The sequence below is a fragment of the Heteronotia binoei genome, chromosome 13 (genome assembly GCF_032191835.1).
Source record: "Heteronotia binoei isolate CCM8104 ecotype False Entrance Well chromosome 13, APGP_CSIRO_Hbin_v1, whole genome shotgun sequence".
Lineage (NCBI taxonomy): Eukaryota > Metazoa > Chordata > Lepidosauria > Squamata > Gekkonidae > Heteronotia > Heteronotia binoei.
This window is the reverse complement of record NC_083235.1, coordinates 74,671,020-74,694,386: the sequence shown is the minus strand read 5'-3', so window position 1 is coordinate 74,694,386 and position 23,367 is coordinate 74,671,020. Positions and strand designations below refer to the sequence as shown.

The window sequence follows — 23,367 nt, the reverse complement described above, 5'->3', positions numbered from 1 at the left end:
ATCTGGTACTACAGGGTTAAGTCCTTTAGACTGGCCTTAGAATCCTCAGTGATGTCTTCTTTAAATGTTACAACTTTATAAAAGGAAGCCCACATATCTGGCTGCTTACAGGCAGGTGGTTAAAGCTGCTCCGGGGATGGCAGACAGGTGAATCTAAAAAGCGTGTCTACATATGCACGTCTGCCTACCATCCCCATCTCACCTCCAAGCCATCCCCAACTTAATGGGAGTTGGCTCAAAAAGGAATATATATCTTGAGAAGCAGCCACCTGTTTTCTTCTGTGATACTGGAATTCAGAGATTGGAACTCCAGATGTAGGTTGAAAAAGCATGGAGAATCTGGACTGGGGCCATCATAATAAGAAAGGGTGTGCTCACCCTCCCCTGCACTGCTTCTCAGTACATGTTGTCCAATCTGTGGGAGGAGATAGGGGTAGAAGCTGGTTTTTCCCAAGAGGATTTGGCAGTGTGGAGCATAACGGCAGTCAGAGACAGGGCTACTGCTGTAGAGGTGTCCATTTGTACAATTTCAAAGATGGTGTCTGTAATGTTGGGTTGTGGTTGAACCGTAGGTAGGGACAGAGATTGTGCCATACGTTTGATCAGGTCTCCATAGGATTTCAAATCCTCTGACGGGGAAATAAGTTGTTCCTCGGCTACTTTCTGAGAGGGAGAAGGTTCTTCTGGCGAGGAAAATGTTTCTGGATCCTCCGGTATCGACCTTTCCTCCGACCTCTGGGAACCCTCAGGAGAGTCAGAAGGATCTGAAAGATGTGGCGTCAGTGCTGACAAGGGTTTCAGTTTTTTAGTCTTGGGGACCTGCTCGATAGGTCCTTGGTGTACGGTTCTGTGTTGTCGATTCAAGTCAGTGTTGGGTGGTCTGGATAGCGATGCAGATGGGACTCACCTTGGTGGTCTGAAGGAGGTTCGGGATCAACAGGAGGCTTCCAAATATTGGTCCCAGTCCATTTGACATGGAGGAAGCCAAGGGAAAGCCAAGTGCATTGGGTATGCCCCATATAAGTACTGCCATTGACTTTGATCCCATGGGATCGGTGGTGGCAGACAGTGAGATGGGGAGTCGTCCCTGGCTCTATATTTCAGAGAGCAGCTCAGCGGAGATCGATCCCTCTGCGATTCCTTCAATCGGCCTCGAGGAGAAGGGCTTCGGGGTTGAGGTGTTTTAGCTGCTGTGTATGACGGATCAGAGGGGCTACCCTCAGTACCGGAGCACTGTGTGAGGTCGATGTCGCAATCGGAGTCCGAAGACATCATGAGTTGTGTGGACATCGAGGCGAGTATCAGAGGGCTTGGCCAACATCCCGGTGAAGCAAAAAGTTTCAATGGGAGAATGATCGGTGCTGTTGGGTCCGATGGTGATGTTATTCTCACATAAGTATTCATGAGTCAGAGCTCACTTCATGAGAACTTTGATAAAGTGAGCTCTGACTCATGAAAGCTTATGTTGGAATAAATTGTGTTAGTCTTTAAGGTGCTGCTGGATTTAAAAAAAAAATGGTTTAGACACATTACATTGGATTCTTTTGCCTGAATCCAACCATGCAATCCCAAAATGTCCACTTAAACTTTTGGAAGAAGTGTGGCACTTTTGTTGTTGATGATGATGATCCTTGCCCCTCACTTCAGCCTCCAAAATTTTGGTCTTGGGGGTCAGAGACCCTCAGGAATAGCATGTGGTATAGTTATCTATTCTATAAGGTATAATGGAATAATCTTGTCACATTCGGCTGAGCAATATTTAAAAATGAATGGACTACATGCCACCTTTTTTTTTTACTTAAAATCGGGATTTGATACTATAAGTAGAGAAAAGTTGTGGGCCAAGCTACAAAAGTGTGCCATTTTAAAATATTTATTGTATTTAATTTAATTACTGTACACTAGCTGGTCGAGGAAAGGTCTTTTAACAGATAGTATTCTGTAGTAAAAGGAATGCAACAGGGCTCTAGCACTTCCTGCACTCTGCTTAAATGATCTGAGTCTCTTGTCAAAAGTGAATGTAATGGCTCCATCATGGGGGGGGCATCAAATTAACATGCTTTATGATGATGATATCTTACTACTATCAATGACTAGGCAGGGTTTAAGAAACCAATCAATCAGTTTATTAATTATTGTGAAATGGAGCAACTTAGCATAAAATAAATATAAAATATTGCTGTTTAGAGACCCTAGGAAGATAGGGCGTCCTTGGAGATTGCAAGGAATGGGGCTTGAACAAGTTCATTCTTACAAATACCTGGACATCCATTTCAACATTCTGATGATGTAGGAAGGTCATCTAAAACATCATAAGTAGCTTTCAGCTTCTGTCCATGTCCATGAAGAAGTTTTAGTTCACAAAAGGTGAACAGTCTTTTCCAACACTGCTCAAACTACACAATTCCAACCCTTTATGGGGCACCATTATGGCTAAAGATCTTGAGAGTCTGCAGTCTAGCTTCTTCTGAACCATCTCATGAATTCCTATTTGTGTCTCCAAATCAATTAATTAGATTAGAAATTGGATTGTGCTCCTTACAATCAATCACATGCAAATATACCATTAAGATGTAGTTAGAATATTCTTGTTAGAACCCTCAAGTCAACTAATACATCTAATGAGGCAAGACTTTTTTTCCCATCGTGCTAAGGCCTTCTTTAACAAATTGTGTCCTTACACCACAGAGTCCTTATGTTAAGGTAAAAGTAAAGGTAGTCCCCTGTGTAAGCACCAGTCGTTTCCAACTCTGGGGTGATGTCGCATCACAACCTTTTCACGGCAGACTTTTTACGGGGTGTTTGCCATTGCCTTCCCCAGTCATCTACACTCCCCCCCCCCCCCAGCAAGCTGGGTACTCATTTTATCGACCTCGGAAGGATGGAAACCTTGAGCTGGCTACCTGAACCCAGCTCAGATTGCAGTACTGCAGCTTTACCACTCTGCGCCATAGGGCTCAATCCTATCCCTTTGGTAGTCCTGAAAGGCAGCTATAAGGGTATTCCTTAAAAAGAAAGAGTTTGTTCCTGTCTCTGTAATGAATGTGATCAGGGGTTTTTTTGTAGAAAAAGACCAGCAGGTATTCATTCGCATATCAGGCCAGATTCCCTGACACTAAGCCAGCCGGAACTAAGTTCCTGCTCAAAAAAAAGCCCTGACCGTGATTCTGTGCAACATATTCTTCTTTGCTGCTCTCAGTACTCCTCTCTGCACCGTTATTTGATTTACCCTCTTTTCCCTTCTGTAAAACCTATGACCCATAATGATTTAGTTTTTTGCTATCTGACAAGTCCCCAAAAATCACTGCTTCTGTTGCTGAGTTTCTGTCATGTGTATGGAAGCTGAGGGTCAGAGAATATGACATCTAAATCCATTTTGTCTTCCTGCTTTGCCTTTTTAATTTCAGTTGGTTTTGGTTGATAGGGACCTTTTAAAATATATTTTAGGCATCCAGTTTTTGGACTCTTTACTTCTGTTTTATTGTATTACTGTGCCATTAAAGGTTTGGTTGAATGAACAACAAATTGTGTGAACTGGGATTTTCGTTAGATGATAATCTATTTAATTACTATTCTGATCCCCTACTGACAACAATAACAGAAGCAACTTTATCACAGGATTCGTCTCAGATTCAGGACTGGATTAACAATAAGGCAAAGTAGGCATTGGCCTATGGGCCCCCACACCTTTAGGGGCCCCGGGCCGGCTCCCTCCCATTCCCCCCCTGCTTGCAGCCCTCCCAGCCTCCACGCACAGCCAGCAACTGAGCTGCTCTTTGCCCGGCTTGCCTGGTGTGGCTGCTGCTATCATCGTCTCCAAGTTTGCCTCTCTCTGCCTCTCCCCCGTAGTTTTGTTAAAGAGGCTTTTAAGAAGGTGCCCGCAGGCTGCAGCAGGGGCCATGGGTAGAGGGGCAGGCACTCCGACTCTGAGATAATCTACGAGGGACCCCCCCAAGATTTTGACTGCCTAGGGGCCTACACAGGGTTTAATCCGATTAATAAAATGTTCTCTTTTGTATTATGGCTATATCCCTACAACTTCCGCTTAATTGCTAATTCTTTTGTTACTATAAAAAAATCCCAAACATGGACATTTAATCCTTTTGGCAAGACAGATTTCGCTTCCAATAGCTGAATACAGAGGAAGGCTTAAAGATGTTCCCTGGACTAAAAGAAATTGTTCTTGTGGAGCTGGAGCAATAGAAACCATTTCACATGTGCTGCTACACTCTCCTTCTATTGAAGCTAGGTGTGATCTCTTGTCAGCTCTTATGTTCAGTGCTCTAGTGATTGTACTATTCTTAAAATTGTCACTTTCCAATTATTAGAGCTGGCTGGAAGCTGCTGCTAGATTTCTTGCATGCATTTTAAAATGGTCTTAGTATTTATTGTTTTATTGATTTGCTCTGTTTTTGTTTTATCTATAATCCCACAAACCTGTGGTTGAAGGGATTGTTCTCTCAGGTAGGAGTGGGGATCAGTGAAAATTGCTATACCCTTTTCCAAGAGCTTAGATGCCCATAAATCTCCAAAATAAGTTGTTGGATACAGATCAATAGTAAAAAGCCAGATACTAGACTTCAATGAATAAACAATGCAATCCTAGATCAACTGACCAATAATGTACAGAAAGATACACATTTTTAACATATATGTAGTAGTTGCATTCACAAACTTTATGTTTCTGGAAAATGCTTACATCATTATTATCATACGGTATTCAATCTGAATTAATTTGTGATCTGGAAATGCTTCTTCTGAATTGTGTCATATGGAACTCAGGGCTCTTCTGAGCTCTCTTTTTCATTGCTTATGTGCCCCTATTGCTTTGGGGGACTTTTCCTTCATTTCTGCATATGTTTTGCTCCCTCTGTTGTTTGCTTTGATATTACATTGCTGCATCTCCTCCAGAATATTTCTCTGGAGCAAAACACATGCAGAAAAAGAAAAAGAAAAAACCCTGATGCAATAGGGGCACACAAGCAATGAAAATGAGGTTGTGGAGGAGTTTACAATCAATAGCAGACTGTGTTGTACATAATTATTGCAACTAGGCTGGTTTTTGCCAAAGTATAGAAACGAAGACTCCCCCTTCCTCCAAACGACTGGCCTCAGAAGATTAAAACCATCTAATTTTGCTGCACCTCAATGCTTTTCCCAGTTCTTCCCAGAACATCCCTAGGCTACCTTACCACATTATGTAGAAGCCCACAGTGAACTGCTGGGTCTCGGGCATAGTGACTGCTTGCATCTGCTTGCTTCCTGAAGCTTGTGCTCCTGTTCAGAAAAGCCTGCAATTGCTAATGGAAGCTGGGCTTTATGCTTTAATTAGAAAGGGAGGGAACAGAAGCTTCCTGGAAAGAACTGTAGGAAAAGCTGGCTGTGTGTGTATGCCCTTGAGGAAACTGCTCTGCTGCCATTGTTCCCAGATGATATTATGATAAAATAAAAATGGCTTCCCTGCAAGTGTCTTCCCACCCTCCCAAATACTCTTATGAGGGACACATTTGATTAGGAACCTTCCGGTTCCCTTTTGAAGAACATTCTTGACTTCACAGGCCATTTGAGAATATTTGATCATGGTCAAACAACAGGCAGTTCATTAACAATATCTGACCAATCAATAGCCACTCATCCCAATCCTACCAGCCACCATGATTCGCCATGCAATTATGGCCACAGGTTTATAGAACTCACAGCAATGACACAACTAATTGAGCAGTTTCTGATGAACCCATTTCTCAATTCATTTGAAAAGAAAAAAAAAGCTTCCTTCACTGCCCCACAATGGCCAAATAATTATTGGTCTTTGGATTGCAATGCCTCGCTGGCGGCAATTCTAGCTCTTAGGAAGGGGGAAATATATTGCTGAATAATTCTAAAGCTTCTTCATCTTGAGAGCTCCATACTAACCTCAGCAGCAGCAGTAGGAGTATTGCTAATGCAAGGGAAGCAATTGAAAAAGAATATCCCACAGTATAAAGATGCTGGAGGGTGACATACAATAGATGTTTTTCTTTCTAGAAACGAGAAAACAAAGAAGTTAAGACTATGAAATGCGAAAGCCCAATCCCAGTAGAAGGACCCTGAAGCATATCTTTCTAGCACATATTTCAGGAAACGTTCAGATATTACTTGAGAAACAGATTCATTTGTTATATGCTTATGGAGCATTATAGCATTACAAGAGGGGAGACCTGCAAGAAACTTGCAGGGAGGGGGCAACCCCCCACCTTTGCTTCCCTCCTGCTACCCGGCAGCCTTCAGTTTGTCTCCCTTCCCCTCTGCCCAGCCTGGCCCAGACCAAGCAGCCATGGTGATGGCAGCAAGGGCCAAATCTCACCTGTGGTGGAAAAAGAGACAGTGGTGGGGAGAGCTGGAAGAAAGTCACTTCTTTGTCTCAGAAGCTGGAAGAGAGGAGGGGAAGCTTGGGGGGCTTCCTGGATCAACTGAGATTCGCAGAGCACTTAGAGGAACAGGCGCAGCAGTGGTGAGAGCCTCATCTTGGCCCACAGTGAGGAAAGAGGTGGTGGGGAGAGGCAGAGAAGCACCAGTTCACCTCAGGCCACCAGGCAAGGAGACGGGGGGGCACCACTGCCACAGTTTGGCAGATGACGCGGCTCAGCTGAGTCTCCTCCTGCCCTCGCTTCCCTTGCCAGGGAAGGAAGGCCAGTTCCTGGGAAGGCTCCTGCCACAGTGGCTTTCCTCACAGCTTCAGCAGCCTCCCTTGCATTCCCACTGATATGGGGAGCCACGACCTTGTTGTTCCCTGCATCACCAGCTTGGGGAAGTCTGAGGCTGCTCAAGTAAGTTGCATTGTCTGTGCATGCACATACAACACTTTTTTTTACTTTGGGGGAAAAATTAACCCTCAATGTATTTTTTTACGGTTTCAGATTTTTCTGCCAACCTGGGGAGTCCCCCAGATGTGGAGAAAAATCTTTTTCCTTTCCATGTTCCTCCAGTCTGCAGATTTAGATATCCACGGAGAGGGGCCATGTTTGGGAATTAGATATATAGCTGTTGGCTCAATGAAATCACCATGTAAAGAGGAATGTTGACAAATGCCTCAAATGTTGCAAGCAAGCAACAGGAGATCAGTCTCCTTAGCATAAGCCCTGAATGTGTGATTAGTTGCAGTCTTCTAGTCACTCAGTGTTCGATTTTATAGATTCTGGGGTGCTCCAGCAAGCAGGCCCAGTTTTGGGGTTTCCAGTGCCCCAGGCTGAAATCCGCCCCCTCTTTGAAGCGGGAGATGGCTGGGCAACCCCCCCCCCACCTCGCAGAGGCTTGCAAAGTCTCTGCAAGGGTGGGAGGAAAGCGGGCTCTGAGCATGCTCATTCCCCGCCCCCCCCCCCGACCTCACTGAAACCTTGGCGAGGTCGAAGACAGTGGGCACACTCAGAACCGCTGGCTCTGAGTGTGTTTGCTGCCACATCACCTCCCCCAACTTTGCTGATGCTAGGAGTGCGTGGCAGCGGTGAGGACGGGGGGCAGGAAGCTTCGGCGAGGTCAGGGAGCTTTGGTGCGGTTGGGGGGGGCAGGGAGTGAGCACACTCAGAGCCGGCAGTTCTGAGCACGCCTGCTTTCTTCCCAACCTTGTGGAGGCTTTGCAAGCCTCTGCAAGGTCGGGAAGTTAGTGGCGCCGGACGCAGCAGGAGAGGGGGCGCCTCTTGGCACACCTAGGCCTGTGGTGTCTCCAGGTGGCCGCCTAGTTGGCCTACTCCCACGCGCCGGCCCTGCCAGCAAGGCCGTTCTTATGTTTCTATACAGCGTGTGCAATGTCAACTTGTCTCTTGTAGCCACATGGCTCACAACAGGACAATAATTGCCTGCGCAGTTTTCAGGGCATCTATACTAGTGTTAATTGTGTAAGGGGCTGTTTGGGGAGTACTGTGAGGAAATCCCTGACTTCTCTAAAGAGAGTTCCATAGCTGAATAACCTGGGACTATGGGCATCCGCAATATAGATGAGCCCTATATAACACGTCTCGCAAGGTTCACATTAATGATATTGTATTTATATCCCGCCCTCCACTCTGAAGAATCTCAGAGCGGCTCACAATCTCCTTTATCTCCTCCCCCCCTCAACAGACAACAGACACCCTGTGAGGTGGTTGTGGCTGGAGAGGGCTCTCACAGCAGCTGCCCTTTCAAGGACAACCTCTGCCAGAGCTATGGCTGACCCAAGGCCATGCTAGTGGGTGCAAACGGAGGAGTGGGGAATCAAACCCAGTTCTCCCAGATAAGAGTCTGCACACTTAACCACTACACAAAACTGGCTCTCCTAAAATCCCTTCTCTTCACATCTTATATAATGTGTATTTGAGTGCTTAGTTATTTCTTCTGCTGGCCAGCACCCAAAGTTTTTATATTTGCAAATGCATGGGATCCTTTCAGCTCCCTTCTCCAGTGGCACCCAAGATCACTCCAAAACTCCTTAATGTCAGGGTACCTCTCAGAGTTGGTTCACCGTCTGCTTGGGGCACTGAACTGGAAGAGGGCAGCAATGTAGGAGCAGTCAACAGGCATTGCTTCTCAAGCTTATGCCACTGCTGCCCATGTCTAGGGTGGCTCTGATGTGTGTCTTGGACCTCCTGCGCCAGCACAAGAGGAACACATTTGTGGCAGCCCTGTGGCCTCCAGATAGGCACTTCCAGTAGACCCAGAAGTGGGGGCTCCAACTCACACATGGGTCTCATGTGGACAGGGAGAGCCAGCAGGGGTGACAGCAGGGGTGGCTGGCCATGTCCTACAAAGCAGGATGGGCTGCATGAGCAGCTTGGCGGGCAACTGTGGGAAAACTTGGCCCTCCCCCTCCAGGGTAGGCCTATGGTAGGGTCTGAGCTGGGCCTGGGGGAAGGGGAGGGACCACCAGGGGGAAAGCATGCCACACCACCCAGCTCACATCTTACAGTTGTAACTATTAAAAGTTGTGGCCATTCTATTCCAAAACTTTGTGAACGACTGTGTTATTTAATTTAATTTTCGGTTTATAACCCACCCTATCCAGCAAGCAGGTTCTGAGCAGCTTACAGAAACATTAAACAAACTACATCCAGACTAGAAAATATCATAATTACAGAATTAACAGAAACCAGGATTCACAACATTGGCCGGTTGTTGTAAAGTGGTCCTCACCTTTGCTGCCCTCTTCCCTCCCCTCCCCTCCCCTCCCCTAAGTGCTCGGACTGAAAGTGATTTTTGTCAATCTGGGGACAAAAATTCCTGTCTATGCACATAATAACACCTAGTATTTATGTAGTAATTTCAAATATCCCCTATACATTACTTAGTTTTAATACTTCAGCAGTCCTGTACAGTGGGTGTGTGCTCTTATCCTCTTATTGCAGGTCTGGAGAAATTCCATCACATGAAGGCCCTCCCCACTAGCAAATATGTAGCAGAATCAAGATTAATGTAGAGTGTCCTGCTTAAAATGACAATCCACAGAACAAAGAACCAACGTTGCCTTGCTTTTACTGGCAACTGGTTCAAAAGCAATAACAAAAGAAGAATTCCCTTAAGGCCAGCCAGAAATAGTTTTGAACAAAGCTCCTGTACTACTCTTTCAGAGTTCATTACATCTCACAGAGGCATTCTGTGTGGCTATATGAAAGTATATAAGGTATCAAAACCAATGAAGGGTATTTATGGTGCATCCATTTTCTATTAGCTTGATTTGAGTTCCATTTTCCTCCCCATTTACTTTAAAGCAAGCTCAACAGAAGGGAAAAAGCCCAGACCATACACAAGAAGAGTATGTTCAACCTAACCATTCTAGCCTGAAACAACTTAATCCTCTTTTAAATAAATACTAAAACTACTGACTTGCAGCTGATATAATCATGATTGAATCACAAACAGGTAAAGAACTTGGTAGAAACAATTTGACTGTGAGAGGATTGCAAGAGAGGATTAAGTAGGTCACTCTATTAAACCATAAAAAGGCAACCCCTGCTTACTTTTGACTGTCCGTGATTCTTCTCAATGCACTCTGAACGGTTACTCCAAATCTGGCTGGAGTTTTCTAAAGTTTTCCAAATTCCTTGGTCCAAGCAGACTCTGTATACATTTCCTGCACTTCCTAAAAGTAAACAGAGATTCAGACCAAAAGGTCAAGCTGCAATTTTCATTTTTCAGACATAGTTTAATGTTGTCACCCTTTCATCGCTCCCCTGAAAGCCCCAGAAAAGGGAGACTTGGCTTCGTGTAGGTGGCTTTTTTATAATGTCTGTTTAGTTGGGACTCGGGAGGGAACTGTAGAAAGCTCAATATTTATAAATGGATTAACACTGTCAAATGCTCCTAATTCCCTATTTTAAAAGCTTTTTTCATGCTTAAATCCAAAGGATAAGATTGTATTTCAGTTAATTCTTTCCCTGTCCTTCTGATTAATTGGTCTTTGGGTTGGAAAAGATTTAATTGCTATGTTTGATATGGTATAATTAACAAATTCAGGGTTGCATATTAAAAACAGAATTCTGGTTGAATTAATCTAGCCTGGCAACTCTGAGCTCCTGCAGTTTTTGGGTTTCCTTATAAGCATACTTCTTTATCACTTCCCAATCAGTGTAGGAGACAACTGGATGTTTTGTGTTCCTTTCCTAGCTTCAGGATAACAGCAAATTATAACTCCATAAGAAATCTAATGACTGTCAAGATAAATTCCACCCTCCACTCAATTTCTATTGGATGATACAACAGAAAAGAACATGCCTTCAGGGTACAAGCTTAAAAGAAGATTGCTTCTGCTAAGAGCTAATTCACTCATCCACGTGCACTGCTTAGCTGCTTATCTACCACATTCAGTGACTCACAGCTGAATATGGCAAGGGTGCCACTGAAAACAATTACTTCGTCTGTCGTGCTTGATGGCTGTTTCACATATGCAGCAGGTCAGCATCTGCGATTACAGCCATCAAGTTATGAGCATGGGTGCATGAATTCGACAAACCAATATTTTGTTTCGCCAGACTACTGCCAATCTTCACTGGCAGTAGGTCTTGAATGCAGATCTCTACCATCTAACTAATCCGTGTGTAAATGTACTCTATACAGGGGAAGCGGAGATTCCTTGGAGATATGTAGTGGATTTGCTGTCTAGTTTCAGCACACCTAACAGAGGCTCTCCAGGTAGGGCTTCCAACTACAAATTGGAAATTCCTGAAGGTTTTAATGGGGTATAATGCCATAGAGTGCATTATCTCCAGGGGATGGATCTGTTATCTAGAGATCAGTCATAATTCTGAGAGATCTCCATCCCCACATGGAAACTGACGATCCTACCTCCAAAACTGCAATGTTAAGCAAGTGAGACAATTGGTTGGGGTTTGCTTTGTAGAAATGTGTCAATTTAACTACAGAATCAAAATCCCTAGAGGGTTGTTGGCCTCTGGCTGAGAAATGGAGAGGAGGAGACAATAGGGATGTATATTCATATGGTAATGGACCAAAACCTGAACCAAACAGACCTTCGTTCCTGAATAATTACAACTCAACTGCATTGGAAATTTAATGGCATTCCAAAATATCTGGAAAACAATTTTTATGGTCCCTGGCTGGAGAAAATCAGAGGAGAGAGTGACTGGGTAGATCTGCCAAGACATAGGCTAGAAGAAGATGAAGATAGAAGATATTGGATTTATATCCCGCCCTCCACTCCGAAGAGTCTCAGAGCGGCTCACAATCTCCTTTACCTTCCTCCCCCACAACAGACACCCTGTGAGGTGGGTGGGGCTGGAGAGGGCTCTCACAGCAGCTGCCCTTTCAAGGACAGAGGCTCAGAGTGGCCTACAATCTCCTTGACCTTCCTCCCCCACAACAGACACCCTGTGAGGTGGGTGGGGCTGGAGAGGGCTCTCACAGCAGCTGCCCTTTCAAGGACAGAGGCTCAGAGTGGCCTACAATCTCCTTGACCTTCCTCCCCCACAACAGACACCCTGTGAGGTGGGTGGGGCTGGAAAGGGCTCTCACAGCAGCTGCCCTTTCGAGAACAGAGAGTGGCCTACAATCTCCTTTCCCTTCCTCCCCCACAACAGACACCCTGTGAGGTGAGTGGGGCTGGAGAGGGCTCTCACAGCAGCTGCCCTTTCAAGGACAGAGGCTCAGAGTGGCCTACAATCTCCTTGACCTTCCTCCCCCACAACAGACACCCTGTGAGGTGGGTGGGGCTGGAGAGGGCTCTCACAGCAGCTGCCCTTTCAAGGTCAACCTCTGCCAGAGCTATGGCTGACCCAAGGCCATTCCAGCAGGTGCAAGTGGAGGAGGCTACCAATGAACAGAGTGACAACGGGCCTTGCTGCCAAAGGTGACAATGCCCAAAGAAGTGTTGATGTCAGTTGCTGTTTTTGATTTGATTCTATGTAAGTGTAATAGTTCCTGTTCTCTCTCTCTTCTTGCAAGCCACAGGAAGAAAGAATATTTGCTCGTGCACATTGTCATGCAGTCAGTACTGAAGAGCTGGGGGAGATGGAGATAAATTACTTACTTCTTCCATCCCCAATAACTGGTAGCATGTGCAATGTTCTAATGTGAATGCAGGGCAGGAACTCTTTTTTTGTAGCAGGAACTCCTTTGCATATTAGGCCACACACACACACACCCCCCCGATGTAGCTAATTCTCCAAGACCTTACAGGGCTGTTAATACAGGGCCTACTGTAAGCTCTAGGAGGATTGGCTACATCGGGGGGGGGGGGGTGGCCTAATATGCAAAGGAGTTCCTGCTACAAAAAAAGTCCTGCTGCAGGGCAATGATTATCAGAAAGACACAGAACAATCTAAACCAGGAGAAATAAAGGGGACTAAAATGAGATCTGTCAGCCTAGCCATCTGTCAGTCCAGCCATTCCCTGACGGCAGATGCTTCCTTCTCACTGGGTATTAGCCTCATATGAAAAAGAAAAAAGGCTATCTCCCATTTGTGTGTCAGACCTTAGGATGTGTCTGCATGTGCCTTTTAAAAAACAAAACCAGCGATGTGTGGACACATTGCTGAGCTCTGCCATTTGCCAACTGGCTGCATTTGGGTGCTTTCTCCTTGGCCAGTTCACACCCAGTATGGGACCTGGGCTGGAAGAAAGATGTGGAAAGCTTCAGAGTGCATGCGATTGGGTAGGGCTTATTTCCCCTTGCCCAGTTTTGGTCAGAAATCTAACCTCCTTCCTTTGAACTGGCGGGCCTAGTCACCGCAGGGGTGTGCATTCGGTACAAACCGAACCAAATAAATACCCATAAAATACCTTATTGGTGTTTTTCAGCCAAATTGGTATTTACTCAGCCAAATACAGATTCTTTAATTTGATTCAGCTACCAATATAGCTGAGCCCAAATAAAAGCTGATAATATTTAAAGAGACTGAGTTCACTACAGTGGCAGCATGGGCCACCTTGGAGAAGGCACATAAAGGAGCCTCATTAAATGCCTTCTCCCAGCTAGCCCATGCCATCTGCCAGAGGTTATTTTGTAGAAAAATAGTTGGCAGAGCTCATTGGCAAAGCAGTGCTATAGACCCAAGTGCTATAGACTCACAAAGCAGTGCTATAGGCCCAAGCCTGTCTATTGGCTGAAGCTCCTCCTTCCTCCCCCTCCTCCCATGGGGAAAAGTGAGGGGGGAAGAGGGAAAGAGCAAGAGGCTGCTTGGTTTGGCGGCTGTGCAGGAAGAAACACAAAAACGGTGACCAAATGAAGCAGGAGAGGGAGAAGAAGAAAAAGATATTGGATTTATATCCCGCCCTCCACTCCGAAGAGTCTCAGAGCGGCTCACAATCTCCTTTACCTTCCTCCCCCATAACAGGCACCCTGTGAGGTAGATGAAGATATTGGATTTATATCCCGCCCTCCACTCCGAAGAGTCTCAGAGCGGCTCACAATCTCCTTTCCCTTCCTCCCCCATAACAGGCACCCTGTGAGGTAGATGAAGATATTGGATTTATATCCCGCCCTCCACTCCGAAGAGTCTCAGAGTGGCTCACCATCTCCTTTATCTCCCTCCTCCACAACAGACACCCTGTGAGGTGGGTGGGGCTGGAGAGGGCTCTCACAGCAGCTGCCCTTTCAAGGACAACCTCTGCCAGAGCTGTGGCTGACCCAAGGCCATTCCAGCAGCTGCAAGTGGAGGAGTGGAGAATCAAACCCGGTTCTCCCAGATAAGAGTCCGCACACTTAACCACTACACCAAACTGGCTCTCCAGTATTATCAGAAGGAAGCAGACAAGGGCCATTTGCTGGCAGGCCTGATTGGAGCCCTTGGGGGGCCAGATTTAGCCTGCAGGACAGACGTTTGACACCCCTGACTTAGGTCATCTGCTTAGCCATTGGTCTAGTGAATTGGCTATACATCACCATCTGGGGTTCCTATTGGTCTTTCACATGGTCTTTCAGACCACATGGGTCCCTTACCTATAAGAAGTAGAATTCTAGTCTATACTCGAGTCTAGCCTGATGGTGACCTTCTGAGATTCAGACATGCAGTTACTGTTTCACTACAGTGGCCATCTTGAATGTTGCTTATTTGGGTCAAACGGCTTGCTACCCTGTGTGGACTCTGAATTTGCTGAGAACCTTCAACTGAGAATGGTAACATCTGATATCTGGAACCAATGTATAACTGTTTTAGTTAGTTCTTGAAATCTTAGCTTTCTTGCTTTTATCCTCACAGCTCTTATTGTTTTGAAATATTCTTCCACTCTAATAAATATATATTTTAATTTATTTTGTGGCATACCTCAGTATAAATCCAGAGACTAAACTGGCTGACTACCTACCAGAATAGTATTTTTTTTTGTAAGAAACTCATTCTGCAAGCCTACCTTGCAAGGTTGACTTTAATGTTTAGTTCCAGAAAAGTGAAAACTTGCCCTTTGGCTTCTAATAGTTGGGGTAGTCTAAAGCAGGGGTGGCCAAACTGTGGCTTGGAAGTGATACTGGATGCCTTCCTCTCTATGGAGGCCCAGATCACAGCAGTTACACTATCTGCCTTTTACCATCTCCGGCAGGTCAAGCAACTAGCACCCTATCTGGCCCCTTGGGACTCAGCTACAGTGATCCATGCTACGATCACTTCCAGACTGGACTACTGTGACTCGCTCTACACAGGCTTGCCCCTGAGGCTGACCCAGAAACTCCAGCTGATGCAGAATGCGGCAGCACGATTGCTGACTGAATCGCCTGTACGGGCGAGCAGTCGGCCGATGCTGCGCAGTTTGCACTGGCTACCAATTGAATACCAGATCCGCTTCAAGGTTTCAGTACTGACGTTCAAAGCCTTGCGTGGCCTGGGACCGGCATACCTGCGGGACTGTCTCTCCCCATATGAGCCCCGGAGGTCACTGCAATCAGCTGGCCAACATCTTCTGACCGTCCCTGGCCCAAGGGACGTCCGGCTTGCCTCGACCAGGGCCTGGGCTTTTTCAGCCCTGGCCCCAGCCTGGTGGAATTAGCTCCCTCTAGAGGTTTGGGCCCTGCCAGCTCTGTTGCCATTCCAGAGGGCCTGTAAGACGGAGCTGTTTCGCCAGGCCTATGGCTGAGGCAAGCAGACATCCTTATCCTATTATGTCATCAAACTGGCCTCCCAACACTATTGCTTCACTCGAGCCAATTACAGTTGACTTAAATGATGTGTCCACACCATGCCATGTTGCTTAGATTCAACTTCTGAATTAATGGCTTAACTTCCTTAAATTTTAATCTGTTTTAATTGAAGCCTGTCTCGGCGGGGAGGGCGGGATACAAATAAAAATTATTATTATTATTAATTGTTTGATTGCTGTATTATTTATTTCTTGATTGTTTTTACTGTTGATCTGATTGTTTTACTGTATTGGAACCCGCCCTGAGTCCATTATGGGAAAGGGTGGGCTATAAGTTAACAGAAATAAATAAACAAACAAACAAACGGACATGTGGCTCTTTCACACATATTGTGTAGCTCTCAAAGCCCCCAACACCACTGACCAGCTTGGAGAAGACATTTGTCTCTTTAAATTCCTTCTCCAAGCCAAACCAGACAGTGGCTTGGAGAATGCATTTAAAATTAAAATTGCTTTCTTTCCACCTCTTCCTCTCCTCCCTCCCCCATCTATTTTCTTACTCCCTCTCTCTTTCTCTCTCTCTTTCTCCCCTTCCAATTCCTCTAAAGTTAAATGTGTTCTCCACGTCTTGCCCCATCACTGCACCAGCCACTTAGCTTGGTCCAGAGAAGGCATTTGTCTCTTTAAATCCCTTCTCCAAGCCAAGCTGGCTGGCATGGGGGAGGAGGGTGGATTTGGAGAATACATTTAAAGTTAAAAGTGCTTTCTTTCCACCTCTCCCTCTCTCATCCCTCCCCATTTATTCTCTCTCTCTCTCGTTTGTTTCCAATTGAGGGAGATAGAGAATGCTTGCCAAAATATTTTACCTTCAAGAGAAAAATTCAGGAAACCAATAGCTCTAGTTATCTAGTAGTTCTGAGAGCCAGTTTGGTGTAGTGGTTAAGTGTGCGGACTCTTATCTGGGAGAACCAGGTTTGATTCCCCACTCCTCCACTTGCACCTGCTGGCATGGCCTTGGGTCAGCCATAGCTCTGGCAGAGGTTGTCCTGGAAAGGGCAGCTGCTGTGAGAGCCCTCTCAGCCCCACCCACCTCACAGGGTGTCTGTTGTGGGGGAGGAAGGTAAAGGAGATTGTGAGCCACTCTGAGACTCTTCAGAGTGGAGGGCAGGATATAAATCCAATATCTTATTATTATTATTATTACCATCAAAGATCAGTTAAAAATCGAAACAAATTGAAATAAACAAATGCAGGACTTTTTTTGTAACAGAAACTCCTTTTAGACCACACACCCCTGATGTGCCCAATCCTCCAAGTGCTTATAGGACTCTTAGTACAGGGCCTACTGTATGCTCCAGGAGGACTGGCTACATCAGAAGTATGTGGCCTAACATGCAAAGGAATTCCTGCTACAAAAAAGGTCCTGAATAAATGTTACGCCAGCAATTCAAGGCTACTTTTATTCTTGCCTGATACTCTCTCTTTCTCTGTATGTGTAATAATATATAATTGCACAATGAATCAGATGGGGGCATAGTCAGTGTCTTAGGAGCTGACAGTCCAGAGCAAGTCCAGCTGTGTTCATGTCTTGTGGATCTCAAACACCTGACATTTATTCTATGTGGCTCTTATGTTAAGCAAGTTTGGCCATCCCTGGCCTAAACGGCTGGAGGAAGACTACCAGATTGGTATGTAAGGAGTCACACCCCAGAGTTTTGTAAATTTGTGTTCTGCTGTTGGTGTAGTGGTTAAGTGTGTAGACTCTGATCTGGGGGAACTGGGTTTGATTCCCCATTCCTCCACATGCAGCTACTGGTTGACCTCAGGTCAGCCACAGTTATCTCAGAGCTGTTCTCTCAAGAGCACTTCTCTGAGAGTTCTCTCCACCCCACTGACCTCACAGGGTGTGGGGAGAGGAAGGGAAAGGAGATTTGTTAGCTGCTCTGAGATTATGAGTCTTCTTCTTCAATAAAGATTCTTGGCCCTGGATTGGACCAGGACCTTTGGCACTGATGCCACCATGATGCAACTTGTCAAGCAAACTCAGGGTATTTATTCTGGTGAAAATAGATTATCTAATCTGATTTGGCTACCGATATAGCTGAATCCAAATAAAAGCCAATATCTGGCTACCGATATAGCTGAACCCGAATAAAAGTCAATATTTGGCTACTGATATAGCTGAGCCCAAATAAAAGCTTAAAGAAGGTATTTAAAGAGACCACAGTCTCGTTAAATGCCTTCTGAATTCACCCACTGACTCGTGCCACTGCAGAGGCCAGCTTGGAGAAGGGATTTAGAGATACCTCTTTAAATGCCTTCTCCAAGTTGACCTGTTCCACTGCTGTGGCAGTGCATCTTTAACAAGTGAACTCAGACATTTAAAGAGTTTCCTTATATGCCTGAGTTCACTTGTCAAATTGTGCTGCCGTGGTTCAGGCCAGTTTGGAGAAGGCATTTAAAGAGACTTCTTTAAATACTCCTAGATTGGTTCTCCATTACACCCTATGAGGACAGTCCCCATAGGGTATAATGGAGCTAAATAAATTCAGGTTCACCAATTATTTACCCAAATCCCAACACCATACCAATATCAGGATTTGGGAGTATTGGAAAATACCAATATTTTGGGGGTCCAATAGACCAAAATTTGAAAGACAACCCCCCCCCCCCAATTTTCCCTGCACACCCCTAAACAGGGACCTCCTATTATGTTATTTTTGCCATCTACCTGATTTTTGGGGGGGAAGGTTCTGCTCACTTTGGAGACAAGAATTTTAAATGGCAGGTGCAGAGAAGTCTCACTTCTGGGCATTGCTCTCCCATGCAATGGGGGATTCCTTTTAGCGGTTCACTTACAGAGTATTTTTCTTGTTTGATTGACCCCCATATTCAAAGAGTGTTTATGTTAGCCCGTTTTAATGTGCTTTCTTCTGCCATGTTATATGGGAGGTTTAAAAAAATATTCTTTGATATGCTATGTCCCTGTGGGCTGAAGGAAACTGAAGGAACAGACCATGTACTTTTATCCTGTAGATTCTACTGTGATTTACGTGCATCCTATCTGGATCCTATATTGCAATCCCTGGAGGATAAATCTGATAAAGCAAGATAGTCAGCTTACTAGCCTCAAATAAGGCTGAAACCATCGAACCAGGAGAGGAGAAGTCTATTTAGAATGTTTAATTAACCACCTTTTCCCCCTGCTTCCTTGATTTGATACTGTTGTTGTTATGCCAATAAAGGTTCTGTGACTGTGGTACAGCCCCTGAGAATTTCGTATCACTTATTTTGGAAAACAAAAATGTCATAGCTGGAAATGTGTTTACCGTGGGAACCAGTGGAAGTGAATCAAGATTACAATTTTAAATGAACAGGTAATAACTACAACAAAGAAAAAGAATAAAAACCTATTAAAACAAATCAAAAATCAAAGAGAGGGAGTGAATATAACCTGCATACAAATAGTTTCAGAGGGTAGCCATGGCGGTCTACAATAGAACAGTTAGGTCTGAGTTAGTTGCGAAGGATCTATATTCTAGAGGTACAGACAACTGGTATGCCCTATAAAGACATAGTTTTTTTAGTGCACAGTTTAAATATTGTATTATTGTGGGGAAGATAACAATGTGTGGGAGGGTGGCAAGGTTGCAGACTTCCCCACCACGGATTTTTTAAGACCCTCTTGCTATATATTGCCCGCTACTCTGAATATAGAGTATGGCAATATTATGAAAAATACTACAACATGCCATCAATGCAAGGAGGCTCAGTGAGAAGCAGCTTTGCGGGGAAAGGATACCCAGATCTTCTTTGTAGTCTCTGTGCTTCACACCCTTGTGATCAGACAGTGCCTTTGCCAGCTCCGACGGTGATTGCAAGCTCCAAAGTGAGGAGTTTCATGCCCAACCACTGGGCATGCTCAGGAATTCCACCATGTATGCCCAAAAGGGAGCACTAAGATTCCACCAGTTTCTTTTTGACCGCACATGCGTCAGGACATTTTTTCTGGAGGCTCTGGTCAGCAATCTTTTCTCTCTCTTACAACTCCTTATGGCAGACCAGACCTGTGTCAGTGGGTGGGCGCCAGCTCTGTTTACCCCTTCCTGGTATGCTGACCTGAAGGGGCCATTCCTTTGGGTATTGCTGCCACCACTGTCCCTGTCTTGGGCTCTGGTTAGGCAGGACAGTCTCCTAACTTCCCTCCTGTGTCACTAGGAACATGTCTCAAGGCTTCCAAGATATCTTTGGGGCTCCCCTGGAGAGTTGGCAACTTGACATTTTGCCACTTTTTTCCACCCTAAGGATTCCATGCCCCACTCCTAGAAGTTGGGGAAACTATGTGGTACAGAGGGACTCAGTCCTTCAACAAGCAAAAAAAGACTCATTTAAAGCTTATAACTATTTACAGGCAAAGTATAAGTGAACAGAAGACATAAAACAAAGCAGACAAAAATGCTCCCTCCCTCTCTCTTCCTGTTTAAATTCATGCCCTTACTGGATGGTATGCAGGGCAGGCACTTTACTTAGTTACCTCGGAGGAGATGATCGCACACACTCTCCAACATGGCCACCACCTTTGGCCTAGGAGCACAGCTGTGTCTCCTGCTAGCACCAACTGTTGACTGAACTAGGGGTGCCAAGTCCAATTCAAGAAATATCTGGGGACTTTAGGGGTGGAGCCAGGAGACTTTGGGAGTGGAGCCAGGAGACATTGGGGCGGAGCCAGGAACAAGGGTGTGACAAGCATAATTGAACTCCAAGGGAGTTCTGGCCATCACATTTAAAGGGACGGCACACCTTTTCAATGCATTCCTTCCAGAGGAAATAATGAAGGATAGGGGTACCTTCTTTTGGGGCTCATAGAATTGGACCCCCTGGTCCCATCGTTTTGAAACTTGGGGGGGGGGTACTTTGGGGAGAGGCACTAGATACTATACTGAAAATTTAGTGCCTCTACCTCAAAAAACAGCTCCCCCAGAGGCCCTGAAACCTCCAGATCAATTCCCTATTATACCCTATGAGAATCGATCTCCACATAGGGAATAATGAAGTGCTCAGTAGACATTTCCCTCCCCACCCTGTTTCTGGCAACTCTGAAGCAAAGAATTGGCCTCTCTACTCATGAGTTGCTGCCAACTTCTTCAAAGTAACACAGACACCATCCCAAGAGGAAGCCTTTCAATCAGAGTCTGAAGCCTCCGGAGGTGGAAAGGCACATGGTCCTCTGGGGGCAGGGCTTCCCTCTGCCGACCAGCTGACTGGGGGCGGGAAGAAGCCTGGAAAAGCAGAAGAACCCCCGCTGGGACCTGGGGATTGGCAAGCCTAGAATGAACTGAACTTTCCCACCCAAAAAACACTGGCCCACACTACTGCAGCATTCTGGCGCAGACTCCTGATGGACTTCCTGTTCTCTCTAGCAAGCTGCCCTCAGACCTCCAAGGCCGTCTATACCCCTTACCATCTTGGCAACCCATTACAACAGACAAGTGGGTACTTTACATCATTGCCAAGGAGTATGCAATCAAGTTCGAACACCTTCCACCTAGCTCAAGGATCGTTGCCACTCCTTCACCTGTGGTACTCAGAGAGGAGATCATCTTTCTCCTTGCAAAGAATACCATACAACCTATTCCACCAAACGACAGAGGACTCAGCTTCTACTCCCGTTACTTTACTGTACTGAAGGAAGACACGGGACTCAGTCCCGTCATGGACCTAAGAGCCCTCAACAAATTCATTGTTCACAAAAAATTCCACATGACAATGTTCATGCAGATACTACCTATGCTCACTAAAGACTGTTGGATGGCGACAATCGACTTTCAGGATGCTTATTTTCATCTCAGCATTTGACCCAATCACAGACACTTCCTGAAATTTACTGCGGGCAGGGGTGGAATTCTAGCAGGAGCTCCTTTGCATACTAGGCCACACATCCCTGATGTAGCCAACCCTTCAAGAGCTTACAAAAAAAGCCTTGTAAGGTCCTGGAGGACTGGCTACATCAGGGGTGTGTGGCCTAATATGCAAAGGAGCTCCTGCTAGAATTCTACCCCTGACTGTGGGGGACCACCACTATCAGTACACTGTGCTCCCCTTCAGGATTTTGACTGCCCTGAGGGTGTTCATTCAAAATATGGTAGTAGTTGCAGCTTACCTTTGACTGTGGAGCATCATATTGTTCCCACACATTGGCTTCTGGTGGCAAACTCGAAACTCCAACTGATTGCCCTTATCCAAGAGACGCTGTCTCTACTGAAAACACTGGGTATTTGAATCAATACCAAGAAATCCCTCCTCATTCCATCACAATGTGTTCAATTCATCAGAGTGATTCTAGGTTCCAAAGCGGACAGGGTCATGACTTTCATATCCCTGGTGCAGACAGTAATCTCTCAGCAGTTGGTGGCTGTGTTCACCATCCAAAGACTCCTGGGTCTTATGGCAGCCACCACCTCAGTTATAATCTCCGCCAAGCTCCGTATGAGACCCCTCCAGTTATGATTTCTAGTTCACTTCAACCCACTCAGGCAACCTCAACACTTGGTCCTTACAGTCCCTCATCCAGTTCTCCTTTCCTTTTCCAGTGGTGGAGCTAAGAGCACAACTAAATGGAGGGGGTACCTTTCTATCATCCTGCCCCAACGGAGACTCTGACCACTGATGCATCTCTGTGAGGTTGGGGCACCCACTTGAGGGACATCTCAACTGGGGCAATGTGGGAATCCTCCCACTGTTTCCAGCGTATCAATTACCTGGAGTTGCTGGCCATACAATTTGCCCTACACCCCTTTCTGCCCACACTATGGGGCAAAGTGGTGGCTCTGCTCATGGACAACACAATGACCCCCAGCTACATCAACCATCGGGGGAGGGGGGACTGTTTCCAGGAGTTTGTGCAATCTAGCCATTACCCTGTGGACCTGGGGCATCCAACGTGGGATCACTCTGTTCTCATCCCATCTGCCAGGGGATTTAAACTCCCAAGCAGACTTCCTCCGCAGAAGAGGTGCAGTACTCCATGAATGGGAACGCAACAATATCTACCCGCAACCGGTCTTTGAAAAGTGGGGCCATCCAAACACAGATGTCTTCATAACCAGGATGAACAAAAAAAGTCTGGACTTCTGTTTCCAGAATGGTGTAGACCCTCTATCCCTGGGAGATGGTCTCCTACTTCCTTGAGTAAACCAGTTCCTCTACATGATCCCTTCCATACCTTTATTGATGTGGGTAGTCCACAAGCTCCTTCAGGACAACCCTTGATGCAGCCTGATAACCCCATGGTGGGCAAGCCAACCATGGTTTCCACTCCTGCTCCACCTCAGCAGGAAACAATTCCATCTATTCCCCTATTAGATCATGGGGGCACCATTCTCTACCATGATGTACCTCATCTGAAATTGACAACATGGAGGATTGACTGATCTCTTTCCCTCCTCAGGTCAAGGAAGTTCTGGAAAATAGCAGAAAACCTTTCACCAGATGGTCTTATGCCTGTAAGAGGGAAAAATTTAGGGCGTGTAGTGAAATTAGGGACACCTGAGGATACATCATTCTGTTGATATTTTCATTCCTCCTCTCTCCACTGCATGCGGGCATGATACGTTCTTTACTCAGGGTCTACCTTCCACAATATCAGCCTACCACTGCAAGACTGATGGTTCATTTGTCTTCTCTCATCCAGATAGCAAGCACCTTCTCAAAGGCTTAGTCCACCTGCATCCCCCTACAAGAACTCCTACCACTGCTTGGGATCTACATCTTGTTCTAACCATGCTTAACAGGAAACCCTTCAAACCTCTAGCAAAATGTGACACCTGCTTGTTGTCA

The 23,367-nt window shown here is 45.7% G+C and overlaps 1 protein-coding gene across 1 annotated transcript in view; it reads right to left on the bottom strand.

Moving 5' to 3' along the window:
* Positions 1-23,367, bottom strand: part of GLP2R (glucagon like peptide 2 receptor) — a 98,358-nt gene that overhangs the window by 31,214 nt on the left and 43,777 nt on the right. The window contains exons 5-6 of the mRNA XM_060252111.1: positions 9,966-10,087; positions 5,914-6,020 (exon numbers count right to left, since the gene is read on the bottom strand). Of these exons, the coding sequence (XP_060108094.1) occupies positions 5,914-6,020; positions 9,966-10,087 (229 nt within the window). The remainder of the gene's footprint in view (positions 1-5,913; positions 6,021-9,965; positions 10,088-23,367) is intronic.